General features: G+C 35.9%; 1 protein-coding gene across 8 annotated transcripts in view; it reads right to left on the reverse strand.

Annotated features, from left to right (window-relative positions):
• Positions 1–14,150, reverse strand: part of MPDZ (multiple PDZ domain crumbs cell polarity complex component) — a 202,607-nt gene that overhangs the window by 65,960 nt on the left and 122,497 nt on the right. For all 8 annotated transcript variants that reach the window (XR_005219116.1, XM_037851251.1, XM_037851252.1 and 5 more), the window contains 3 exons: positions 10,286–10,570; positions 9,907–10,030; positions 2,737–2,935 (listed from right to left, as the gene is read on the reverse strand). Coding sequence is in view for 7 of the 8 variants with exons in the window: in XM_037851251.1 (XP_037707179.1) it covers positions 2,737–2,935; positions 9,907–10,030; positions 10,286–10,570 (608 nt within the window). In the remaining variant the exon portion in view is untranslated. The remainder of the gene's footprint in view (positions 1–2,736; positions 2,936–9,906; positions 10,031–10,285; positions 10,571–14,150) is intronic.

The following is a 14,150-nucleotide window of genomic DNA, read 5'->3' on the forward strand; positions in this document are numbered from 1 at the left end:
CTCAGGATATAAATGGCATGAAGAAGAGCATGGCACAGGATATAAAGGACATAAAGAAGACCCTAGAAGAGCATAAAGAAGAAATTGCAAGAGTAAATAAAAAAACAGAAGATCTTATAGAAATTAAAGAAACTGTTGGCCAAATTAAAAAGACTCTGGATACTCATAATACAAGATTACAGGAAGTTGAACAACAACTCAGCCTCCTTGAGGACCACAGAACAGAAAATGAAAGAACAAAAGAAAGAATGGGGAAAAAAATTGAAAAAATTGAAATGGATCTCAGGGATATGATAGACAAAATAAAACATCCAAATTTAAGACTCACTGGTGTCCCAGAAGGGGAAGAGAAGGGTAAAGGTCTAGAAAGATTATTCAAAGAAATTGTTGGGGAAAATTTCCCCAACCTTATACACAATAACAATACACAAAGCATAAATGCCCAGAGAACTCCAAACAGAATAAATCCAAATAAACCCACTCTGAGACACATTCTGATCAGACTCTCAAATACTGAGGAGAAGGAGCAAGTTCTGAAAGCAGCAAGAGAAAAGCAATTCACCACATACAAAGAAAACAACATAAGACTAAGTTGTGACTACTCAGCGGCCACCATGGAGGCGAGAAGGCAGTGGCATGACATATTTAAAATTCAGAGAGAGAAAAACTTCCAACCAAGCATACTTTATCCAGCAAAACTCTCCTTCAAATTTGAGGGAGAGCTTAAATTTTTCACAGACAAACAAATGCTGAGACATTTCGCTAATAAGAGGCCTGCCCTACTTCAGACACTAAAGGGAGCCCTACTGACAGAGAAAAAAGCTGAGGGACTTCACCACCAGTAGATCAGTCCTATAAGAAATGCTAAAGGGAGCTGAGCAGGCTGAAAGGAAGGGACACTAAACAATTGACTGAAACTACATGAAGAAATAAAGGTACCACTAAAGATCACATGGCAAATATAAATACCAATACTACTGTATTTTTGATTTGTAACTCCACTATTTACTTCCTACAGGATCTAAAATACATAAACTGTAATGATAGATTAGTGGTTTTGGACTCCACGTAAAATATGTGATTTTTGACAAGAACTACATAAAAGTGGGGGAATGAGGCAGTATAGGAACATAGTTTATGTGTCAAATTGAAGTTAAGTTGGTATCAAAGAAAACCAAGATTGTTATAGACTTAAGATGTGAAATTTAAGCCCCATGGTAAACACAAAGAAAGTATCAGAGAATATGACCACAGAGATAAAAAGTAGAGTAGGGGTTCCGAGAAGTGGGGGAAGGGGCAATGGGGAGTTAAGAAATGAGTGTAGGGTTTCTGTTTGGGGTGAAGGGAAACTTCTAGAAAGGGATGGTGGGAAGGTGATAGCATTGCAACATTCTAAATGTGATTAATCCCACTAATGGAATGCTAGGGAAGGGGTGGAATGGGAAGATTTAGGCTGTATATATGTTTCCACAATTGGAAAAAAAAAAAAAAAAGGCAGTCTAAACAGACGACAATTAAATGCCAAGGATGATCCTGGATGGGATCTGAGGATGGAGGAGAGGAGGCTCAAAGGGACACAGATAGGACATAAGGAAAAAAAAAAAAAAGAAATAAAAGGTTGAATTTCTTGAACTTCTTAGCTGCGTTTAATGGGATTGCATAAAAGAATGTTCTCATTCATGGGAAATGTATATGTGAATTATATTGTTTTTTCAAGGATGTGTGCAGCTTGCTCTCATATGTCCAGAAGACAGAGCAATGGATGATGGATGATAGAGAGGGAGAGAGGGAGGGAGGGAGGGAAAGAAAGAAAGAAATGGTGATGTGACAGGATGTTAAAGGTGGTGGATTGGGGTATCGGGGAAGGGGGGTCGGGGTATGCTGGAGTTCTATGTATGGGGTTTGTACTGTTTTTGCAACTGTTCCTGCAAGTTTGAATTTATCTCAAAATAAAATTTCTTATTAAAAAAAAAAAACTAAACCACGTAACTGATGCATTTTTAGTACATTACAGGATTATGGAACATTTTAAGGACTTCCAACAAAAATAGCCCAGGTGAGCTATAATCAGTCTATTCCAACATACTGGTGAATCCCCTCGAGTCATGGGGTAGTTCAAGAAAGAGGAAGCTGTGGGTCAGACCGGCATCGTTCTATCAGGTCTTTTCTATGATTGATCCCTAAAGAAATGGCTTAGTTCTAGGATTCACACAAGTGAATCCGATAGAGCTCAATTCCTTATATTGAGGCCAATCCAAACTTCTGGGTAAGATCTTCAGAGTAAACCCTTCCATTCCTGAAAGACATCTCCATGTAGGCCCTACATTATGGTTCAGAGTCATTCTTTAAGCATCCCAAACTCTAGGAAAGACATGTCCCATGGAATATTCATCAGGATTTCACTGCCTCTCCTTGAAACCACAGGTTGGCCCCTTTTCCCTGATATTACCAAATATACCAGCACTTTTTCTAATTTGTTGGGTAGAGTTGTTGCAGAAATCACTGGAGAAGTACAATTAAAAACACAAAGTAGTACTCTTCAATGCTTTTGAAGTCTTTAAAAAAAACACTGCAATCCAGAACTATCAGAAACAATCAAATTCTTCAGGGAGTAATGCTAAACAAAGATTTGATAACTTTTCTATCAATGGAAGTATATTATGAAAAAAATATTCTGATAAAGGAACTAAAATTCCTTAATGTCCCAAGCCAAAGTGAGGCCCAAATAAAACTTACTTTATGTCAGGCCCAATGAGAGAATGTCTTCTTAACATGGCTCGTGCCTGGGCATTGGTTAAACTGATAGTGGATTCTTCATTAATGGACAAGATGCAGTCGCCAACGGCAATCCGGCCATCTCGACTGATGGCACCACCGTGAATAATGCTTCGAACAATCATCCCCAAGCCATCTTTATTAGCACTCACTGTCATACCTGTGGTAAAACAGGACTAGAGATAAAAATTCAACATACTATATTCAAATTAATTTAAATTTGATTTAATAATTCCTATGGATCCATAGATAAAAGAATAAAAGCAACTTCTTTTAGCCAATAAAAAATGGGAAGGAAAGGAAAAAATAATTTTTAAGTAAATTTTAAAATATGAAATTTTATGCAGATGAAAACAGTCCATGTTGAATACATTAGAGATAAAAGAGGTCCTCACTGTGGAATGGATGGACTTCAGGTCATTGATGTGTTGCCCTTGAACAGAAAGTTCTCTCCTATTTTGACAGTATCAAAGCAATTTTTAAAATAGCAATTTGTCTTGTATACATATAAAATAATTAAAAGCCAAACAAAAACAGAAAATTACTTCTACAAATTAAGAAACTCTCTGCTATCAACTTATTTCTAGAGTGGTTGTTCATTCAATGTATATTTTATTATAGGCTTAAGATGTGCCATGAATTATGCTGATTGCTTCAGATAGGAAATCATGGCACAGAGTTTCTTACATCAAGAAGCTTGTATTCAAGTCTTAATACCCAAGGCTTCTCACAGTGCCAGAATGTAGTCTGTTGAACTGAACTGCTGTGAACTCAATTCTAATTTATTTTCATTTTATCTCCAAATCTGAACTCCTGTGAGCTCCAGATTTAGATATTCACCCGCCCTCTTGACACGTCTCCCAGGTATCTCACAGAAATGCAACTTTTTGATGTTCGCCTCCTATTTCTCTAACTATTTGTCTTCTCCTTTTGGTAAATGGTACCACCACACTACTCTCCCATTACTCAAAGCAGAAATGCTGGCGTTCACCCACTATACTTGATCCTTCACCAAGTCCTGTCAACTCTGTTTCCAATCTTGAACCCATTCATCTTTCCCCATTTCCACATTATCTGCAGACTAAGCCATCACCTTCTCTTGCCTGGACTTTTTGCAATAGCCTCTCATCTAGTCTCTTGGTTTCCAGTATTGTCACCTATAATGCATTCTCAAAGCAGATGGAGAAATGATTGAAAAAAGATAATTATACCACATCACTCCCTTACAATCCTTTGTGACTTCCTGTTATGCTAATTTACAATATAACTGCTTAGCATAGGCACTGGCGGTCTGGCCCTGCCCTACCGCACAAATCCTTTGTGCCATATCCTCTTTCATTCTATGTGCTCCAGCCAAAAGGGCCTTCTTTCAGAAACTCAAACATATCTCGTCTCTTTCCATTTCAGAGTCTTTGCCTGACGCCCTCTTTCTGCAGCTCTTGAGTAGGTAACTCCTTCTCACTCTTCAACATCATTTCCTCAAAAAGGCCTCAACACACCCTATGCCTATTTGAATTAATGCTCCCTTCACACCCTACCCTCACCCTTATACCTTCAAGAGCATAAAACCTTTTGAAATTGTCTTTAAAACTTTATATAAAGTATGTAAGTTCACTTATAACCAAGTGTTAAAAGTTCTTTCCAAAACAAGGTTATATAATTAAACAAATATGCACATAAATACAAGTATAATGGATTTATAAAAACTTTCATTGAACAGAATCACAAATTCCTTTTTAGGCTTTTAACTATTAAAAACTGATTGCATATTAAATATTAATTCTAATTATACCAGATTAGACAATATTTCAAACATTTTTAAGAACAATCCGGACTATAATATGTTTCTAGCCTAATATTTAATGTTATCATTTTCTGATAGAAATGAATCATTACTAAATGCATTTTCACATTGTGCCAGTCTGGATATATTATGTCCCCCAGAAAAGCCATGTTCTTTAATGCAATCTTGTGGGGGCAGATTTATTAGTCTTTTGATTGAGTATTTCCATGGATATGTGACTCACCCAACTGTGGGTGTTAATTTTGATTAGATTATTTCCATGGAGGGGTGGCCCGCCCACTCAGGGTGGGTCTTGATTAGTTCACTGGAGTATTTAAGAGAGAAGCTAAGAGCCGACACAGACCCAGATTCTTGCTGATGCTTGGAGATGTAGAGAGAAAGACATTTGGAGATGTTTAGCTAAGAGATGAAGCCCAGAGTTTGCCCCAGAGAAGCTAAGTGAGGACCCCCAGATGCTTAGAGAGAAATACCCTAGGAGAAAGAAGCAAGGTCTCACAGGAGCTTAGAGAGAGAAGCAAAGACAGAAGTCCAGAGACATTTTGGAGAAAGTCATTTTGAAACACAACTCGGAGCAAAGAACCAGCAGACGCCTGCTATGTGCCTTCCCAGCTGACAAAGGTGTTCCAGATGCTATTGGCTATTCTTCAGTGAAGGTCTCCCCTTGTGCCTTAGTCTGGATACTTTTATGGCTTTAGAACTGAAAATCTGTAATCTAATAAATCCCCTTTATAAAAGCCAATCCATTTCTGGTATTTTGCATAATGGCAGCTCTAGCAAACCGGAACACACACATTCTGTTAATACTATTAATTAATCTTAAATGCAATAGTATTAAAAAAAAAAATACTCCTGCTTCCATAAATCAACAGACAAGTATAGATACTACACCATCCCAGGTAGATTTATTTGAGCAAAGATGTTTCATTAGGTATTCTAGCCCGGTCCTGATGCAGCCACTGTCCCCACCACACCATCACCAAACACCAAACAACTGTACTACGGTAAAACTGAAATGTGTAGCCACAAAACAGTATCTAACTGGGAACCTAATCCACCATCTTGTTCTCATTAGTGCCATGCACTTTCCAAATAAAGTAAGCCATCATGAGCTATTGTCAACATGGCCTCTGAAATCAGTTTTCATAACATATTTAACTCATGACTCTATCAGCTTGTTAAGATTTCCAGGTCAGGTCCACTAACAGATGACATACCAATTTCCCTTTCACCAAATGACAATTATTGGAGCTTAACAACTTTAAGGTAACAACCAGTCTCATAAAGCAAATGAAAGGGTTCTTCTATATTTTAATTTTAAAATCAAGCTGTTAAGGTTTAAATGGCTTTTCTGATATGATAGAAAGCCAAAACACTTTTACCTTTCACTATTTTTTTTCCCAAGTACTTAACCATCTTAGTAAATATTTTAAATCAAAACTTACAAGTTAACAATGTTATTACTTAAAATTTTATTGTAAGTCATTGTTTATGCCATTAAATGAAAAAAAATCAAATCAAAAATGAATGTTGGCTTAGCTTTCGCTTTCAAAAGTATTAAACCTTACACAGTTTAGCTTTTAGTGAAAGTTAAGAACAAGTCCATTCTGAGTGCATCATGTTAATGATACTGAGTTTCAGAACAGAAACTGATTTGAATACATGCACGAGAAAAAAGTTCTAAAATACCTAAAAATATTTCACTACTTTACAATAACAAACATGACGTAATTTTATTAAACTATAAACAAGATTATTGAATAATGCGGTGTAACCTACACAGGATTATATTTTATAAAATTTGACAGGAAGGACATTAAGGACAGAGCATTACTATGAATAGATTTAAGAAAGATATTTTCTTTACACGTTTATGAAGGCCAATCACATGCTAGTATAAATAAAGCAATAATACTTGGCCAGGGGTCCTAATAACAAAAACTGTGACCAAGTCCAGCTCCTTGCTCTTAAATGTAAGTTGTGAATAATTCAAACAGATTTGGAGACATTCAAGAGCCTTATATTTTCCATGTGAATTAATGACTCTCACGAAAGAAAACAAGTTACTTAAAATACATAAATGACCTGCCTAGAATTGTAGATAAGAAATTAATGAACCTGCTGAGTATTACTCTCTGTGTTGATATCACTTTACATTCAGGATGGGCCAAGACACATATAACTCATGTGTTGAGACCTCTAAAATTAATAAAATTATCTAGAAAAAGAATTCCTAAAATTAAAACAATAATTTTGACACAAAAACAAGTATCTGAGTAGCATCATTGGTCTAAATTTTGAGAAAGTAAAATCATTTGTTTCATTAACAAACTCTCAAATTTAGATATCTTTATATTATTATTGTAGAAAAAGAATATTTAATTTAAGGACTGTAAAACATAAAAGTATAGTGGAATCCTTTCAAGGGATATTTCCATAGAAAACCGTTCTATGGTAATAGATTATTGTAGCTAATTAGGATATTACTAATTTTATCATTGTTATTGTTATCATTACTAACTATAATTTACTGAGCATTAACTATGTACAGTAGTAAATTTAATCCTCACATTATTCTAGGAGGTATTACACCCTTTTTATAGACACAAAAACTAAGACTCAGAAGTTTACATAAATTTCTTAAAATTGCAGTGCTAGGAAACAGTAGACTTTCAAACATAGGCTCCTCTGACTCCAAAGAATTGCTTTTAACTGATACATATCATTTTCTAAGCTTTAAGAGCAACGTACTTCTGCATGGATTAGTGTGAGACAAGCTCTTATTAGAAGTAGCATTTCAAATGAAGTAAGAGCCAACACCACATTACAAATAGTTGAAGACAATTGTTTGATCTTTGCTGCTCATTTGCAGGTTAAAAGAAAAAGGGTTGGTCTCTTGGGTCCTTTAAATGCTCATGCGCCACTATTTCCTATGACTCTCTTCTCTCTCTCTCTGCAGTCTTCCCAGCCTAAATGATCTTCCTCTCCAAAACCTTCATCTGCTACCTGGAATCTTAGCATTTCCTGATCAAAGTGGCAATCCTGACATCTCTCCTGAGATCCAGATCCAAAATCAGACCATTTGAGATCTCTCTACAGCTCCTCAAATTTCTTATATCCAAACTCCAATTACAACTCAGTGTTTTATATTCCCTGCCTTGGTAAATCCATCAACTACCCCTTTATTTGACCTTCTTCTTGACCCAGCTACTCAGGCCTGAAATCTGAGAGTTGACTTTCTCTCTCCCCAGGTCAAATGGATAACCAAGTTGCGTTCTTTCTACCATGGTGACATTTTTTTTTTTTTCTTCCCCTTCATCCCACCAGGAATCATGATTGGGCACATGGACTACTACAAGAGCATCCTAACTATTTCCAGTCCAATTTTCCAACCTCTTCCAGAATCTTAAAAATACAAATCTCACCGTCTTGTCACTTCTGGCCTCTGCTCTCACTGCCTATAGGGAGCTTAAGTCAGGAGAATGTTATTTTAGAAGTCCTGTATCCTGCACACAAACCCCTCAAGCACGTGCTTCCCACCTATCATTAACTTACCTTCAACTCTTGCTTTGCCAGCCATCACACCATACTTGACCCATACCAAACAGGCTTCAGTAATGTTTCACGTTTCTCTGCCTTAGAACCCTAGCATTTCCAACTGTTTCCAATTCCTCAACTATGTAGTGAAAATCTTCTTGTCTTTCAAGATCTACATCAAATATCTCCACCTCTCCTAAAACTTTCTGAAGTCCTCCACCCTCAAGAGAGTAGGGATTAGCTATTATCTCTTTTAAGCTTTCTACATTCTCTATATGGGTGTCTATTATAGCATCAATACTATTTTAATGCTTTTAGAATTTTATATGTTGATTATCTTGCTGATCTCTCAACCTCACATTCCATGAGGTATCACAGCTTGGTGTCTATGTATAGTTGTCTAGAAGACAGAAAATATCAATAAATGTCTGATAAAACAGTTGCATAAATGAACACATGAGAGTTGGGTTCCCAAAATGGGCTTTGCAAAATCTCTGCCTATGAGTCACTCAGCAAAAAATGGATTACACGGGCAACTAAATGTGAGAAATGCCACATTCAATAATACCTTCTTAGAGATCCACAGTGCACAATTGAGCATCAAAGGTCTTGAGAAATATTACAAACAGAAACCCATCTCCTTAAAATTGACACATCCTAAATTTTTAAACTTGAAACACTTTAAATTATAACCCTATTAACATTCTATAGATGTAGTAGTTTAAGGAACATGTTTTCAGAAAAGCTGCATTAGCAGATGAAATAGTTCTGAAATGCTTAGATATCTAAAATAACCTGTCTCATAACTCATGAGTTATGGAGAGCTCTGGGGCTTAAGTTTTATGCCATTCTATTAAATGTAAGACATGAGAAATATTTCAACACAGTAGAAATTCTCAGCTATAATTCTCCATTTAGCTGCTATTGGTAGCTCTCAGCCACTACAAAATGGAACAAAACTTAGAAGGAAACAGAAGCTGGAATCCTACTCACTAAGCAAGGACAGCTGGACTCCTCTGCTACAATTCAAATTTAACAAGGAAGCAAGACCCTTGCCTAAGACATCAGTGCAAAAGGGTACTGGCTACTTGCACCAAGCACCAAGGACAGGGCCAAGTCACATACCTGCCTAACTTAACAACAAATGTGCTGTGCTTCAAGATAGTTTGAGTCGTTGTAATGATGATTTTTGTTCTACAAGAAATTTTCTTTGCTCAGTCTAGAGGGTTTCATGATTATTAACCAGTCACAACACTTTATAGGTAACAGAGGACACTAAAGTCCTGCCACCTGGGAAGAACTAATCAGTAACTTGCATTTATATTTGGGTGTGGCACACCTAGCTGTCATTTTAGTCTTTATTACAGTGAACGAAATAAATTAAGTACAAACTGACTTATGCATAATGGGTAACAATCAAAGAAACTAAAAATTCACTTTTCCAAAGAATTTAGAACTTCAAATTGCTGATTTTTTTATTTTTTAAGAATTCCTTTTCTGATTTGCTGTTTCCTATACAAACAATTCCTATATCTTTTAACTGAAGGTAAATGAGGCTTGGGAATACTTTGAAACCATTAAAAGAATGAGAAATATAAAATAAACAAACATGCTAACCATTTCTGGTAAAATAACAAATACATAAAGAGCCAGAATATAAAACCTATAGGAAAATTTCAAACATCTGTTTTCTTAACAACAGCAAAAAATATTGAAAACCTTCTACTATGCCCAATATTTCCTCTGGGTAAAGAGATTGGGAGAGTAAAAAATATGGAAAATAAGAAACTTACCTAGGCTAGAATTGCCTTTTGCTATAGTAATAGTCCTCTCAAAAGATTCTTTGGATATAGTTTGGAGCATTATACACTCAGCAGTAGATGCCAGGGAGCTCTGTTCAATTAAGTACTCGGAGCCCTGACAGAAAGAAAACCAAGTCACGTGAAAATGAAAACTAGACTTTGGAGTGTGATTTCAACATCTCATATGTTCTCTACCTGGTTGTGTTTTTATTCAGCAAGAAACTATAACCCAAACAAGTTCATAGGTCATCTTCTGAAAATCTGAGTGTCTGGATGGCTTTCTTTGACCAGGAATAGATTAGCAAACACTCTTGCCCTTCACTGTCCACCAAGCCATCATAATACATATCCCACATCTTTAAAATATTACCTTTCCAGTTGAATCACGTAGTGCAGGAGAAGTAAGTTCCGTACTTGATACAACTTCATGTGGTAGCTGAGAATCAATCCATGCTGTTGTGTTTTCACATTTGTATTGTTGCTCTATAGCATCTGCGGATGTGTAATCATTCATAGTAAAGCCAGAAACAGGCCCTGAGCTCAAGTCTACTGGAGGCAGATTCTCCTCCTGACTTTGCTGCAGATTCTGAGCATATAGTTCCTCCAAAGACATATGCATATCAACTACTGGATCCAAAGAATTTTCAACAGCATCCTGATGATCAAAGAAAAAAAAAAACAAAAAAAAAAAAACAAAATTGTGATCACAATGACAAAAATGTATTTTACAAGACTATTTCTGGTGAAAAATGAAACACAACTCAGTTATTCATTACTCCAAAAGCATTAACAAACATACAGTCTCTTTGCTTAGCAGATTTTCCACATATCTTTATTTTCAGGAATGATTTTGAATATATTTCCTGTGACTCATACATCTCATGTTCTACTGAGTAATACTCTGTGCAATATATGGTCATCAGATCATCTAGATACATACTATGTTTTACACACAGGTAAAATTATTCAGAGCTCCATTATATGAGAAAGCAAATAATTTTTTATTTCCACATCTCACTTAATGTACAGTTCATTTCCAAACAGTCCTATGTTCCTATGTAATCTGAGATCAAGAAAATAAGTAATAGGACATTAATTGATTTAGATGCACAAGAGCCTGCAAGAGAAAAATATTGTGCAGGCATTTACAGGCATCTATAAATGGGTAACCAATTGCTTCAATGCAATTTATTACATTCCTCTTCCTCAGTGCAAGTTATCACCTCAGTGAAATTATCCAATATTCCTGGTAAAAGGATTAGGGCAAGTGAGAATATCATACAAACAAGTGACTTCCTTAGTATCTTTAGGAACAAATGGTATGATGCTATTATCCACACTCCTGGAACCATAACCTTTTGGCTCATTCATACAACTCTGGTTATTTTATTCTTATGAGAAGTAACAATGTACTTAACTAAGGAAAGGCTAGTTTCTGTATTACTAAACTAATTATAATAATTAGCAGTAAATCATCTCCCTCAAGCTTCAAATAAAGATAACAATCAAAACTGCTTTTCATCAGAAAAAAGGTCAAGCAGCCCTTGTTAGCTAGGATTTACTGTAAATCACATAACAGAAATTTCCATGCATTATTCATGAAGGAGTTAACACAGACACTACACAGCAGACAACATACGGCTACTTCAGAAACGTTTCTGGTGCTGAACAACCAACAGAGTTTTATTTTTAAAAATCTTATGGATCTAAAAGAAATGCAGTCTTCCCCCATAAGATGTACAAAAATAACTACAGTTTCCTAGTGCAATTTGGTATCCAAACTGAAGTCTTTCAAAAATCCACATTACTGTTTGCCTCCACTTGATACATTCTTGTTAGGAAGAAAAAAAAAAGGGGGAAGGGGTTAAATAAAAATGTCAATTATACTTGAAAAGAGTTCTGTTTCTTAAATGTAATGTATAAGTTATGGTTATAGTTGGGAGCATTATTTACCCAGATAATATATATTTACACAGACTAGCTAAATACTTAAACATTAACAAGACATAAACCTGTTTGTCTTCAATAAGCAGTCTACTAGAGAATTCTACTCATACTTTAAAAAAATATACTGCAAGCACAGCTGCTCTACCTTACCATCCATCTTTCATTCGCCCACCCCTTTTGAGAGAAGGGCCACTACACTTATTGATCAGACACTGACCCTACGAAGGGAAAAACCAACATGTTCTGCACCTTTGAAAGCATGCAGTTCTGTCATGATTTTCAAAATCACTCTCATCATATTGACCGGAGTGATCTAATTAGTTTTGATCCTAACCACTTCTCCAAAAAAATTAAAAAATTGTACCAACATTTTAAATGCAGGTATGAAGGGAGTGATATTTTATGCTACAGAATGATGCTAACTAGGGATTTGTGAAGAAAAATGCAAACTTCTTGTCACAGAATCCATTAGCTGTGTTTGGTGTACAAGGTACAACAAGGGGTTCCTATCTTGATAAACACCAAGTTAAACCTGCACTAAAATAAATAGCATTTTCTAGTGGAACAAATATTTAGGAATGAAGGATATGCACAATACTGGCAAAAAAATTGCATGCCTCTTGAGACAATGGGAGTACAGATGTACAGGGTGGGCAGGGAATGAGGGTGTGGGGAAGGGACAGAAGGAGAGACTTTCATTATATAGCGCTTCAAGTTTCCATAATAAGACTATATTTACATATCAGTTATATTTTTAAATAGAAATAATAAAAAAACAAACAAAAGCATCTATTCCCCAAAACCATATTAAGCATTTAAACAAAAGTTTATTAGCATGTAAGGTGTTGAAAATGGGGTAGTATATCTAAAAATACGATCAAGCAAATTAGAGTCTATAGTTAACAGTAACATTGTAATACACTTCCATGAAATGTAACAAAGTCACTTTCCAAAAGCCAAATGTCAATAAGAGAGGGATATAAGGGAGGGTATGGGATTCTTGGTGTTATGGTTGTTGTTGGCCTTTTTATTTTATTTATTTTATTTAGTTTTAATTCTTCACTTTTTTTCCTTTTCTTTTTTCTTTGCAGAAGAAATGGAAATGTCCTCAAACAGATTGTGGTGGTGAATGCTTAACTATGTGATTATACCAGGAACCACTGCTTGTTTACTTAGGATGGATTGCATGGTGTATGAATAAAACTGTTTAAATAATAAACAGAAAGACACAAGTGATGGAGAAAATGTGGAGAAAGGGATAAACCTAGTCACTGTAGACAGGGAAGTAGAATGGTGCAGTCCCTCTGCAGGGCAGCGTGGTGGTTCCACAGGAAGTTAAGTATAGGGTCGCCATATGATCCTGCAACCCTGTTTTTGGGTATATACTTGGATGAACTGAAAGCAGAGACACAAATGGATATTTGCATTCTGGTGTTTATGGCAGCAGTATTCACGAATTGCAATAGACAGAGGTGGCCTAAGAGTACACTGATTGATGAACAGAAGGGCAAACTGTGGTGTATACATACAATGGAATATTGAGCGGCTGCAAGAAGGAATGAATTTGTGAGACATGTAACTAGGTGCATGAATCTTGAGCACAGTTGCTGAGTGAAATAAGCCAGAAACAAAAACACAAATATTAAAAAGCCTCACTAATATGGACTAAATATAATGGGTAAACTCTGAGAATTGAATTTGAGAGCACAGGTTATCAAGGAAGCCTTACTGTAAAGGTTCCTAGATTGTAAACTGTTACAGCAGTCACATCTATTCCTGAGTTTTTACAGTTATTTCTAAATTCTGAGATGCTGAGTTTTTTGTGTATAACCTGATTGTTCCCTGGAACTTCGGGTTTCTGTGTGACACTTGAGACTCAGAGCTAGAGTTCTGCAGCTATGAAAGTCAGCATTACCCCATACAGCAACTGTTAAAAAACCTGAAAAAGAGATCAGACTTCAATTAGAGATATGAATGAAGCTGATCTGGTTAGGATTAAGGCAAATCAGGCTAAAGGATAAAGGACAATATTGACTGTGTTTTAAACTTCAACTTCTGTGAGACCAAATGAAGAGATGTTTATTTGGTACAAAATTTATATTTTCTGTAGCACACAATCTAACAAAACTTATATGGTCAGTTTATTGGAACACCATAATTACATGGAACCTTGAATAGGTAGTGAAATCTTACTGGTTTGTACAAGTTAGTGTGATGCCCCAACACATCCCAGAGTAATTTGTGCATAAAATAAAAAAGTATATGCAGGATGGCAGACTGCTGAGCTG

The sequence above is a fragment of the Choloepus didactylus genome, chromosome 10 (genome assembly GCF_015220235.1).
Source record: "Choloepus didactylus isolate mChoDid1 chromosome 10, mChoDid1.pri, whole genome shotgun sequence".
NCBI lineage: Eukaryota > Metazoa > Chordata > Mammalia > Pilosa > Megalonychidae > Choloepus > Choloepus didactylus.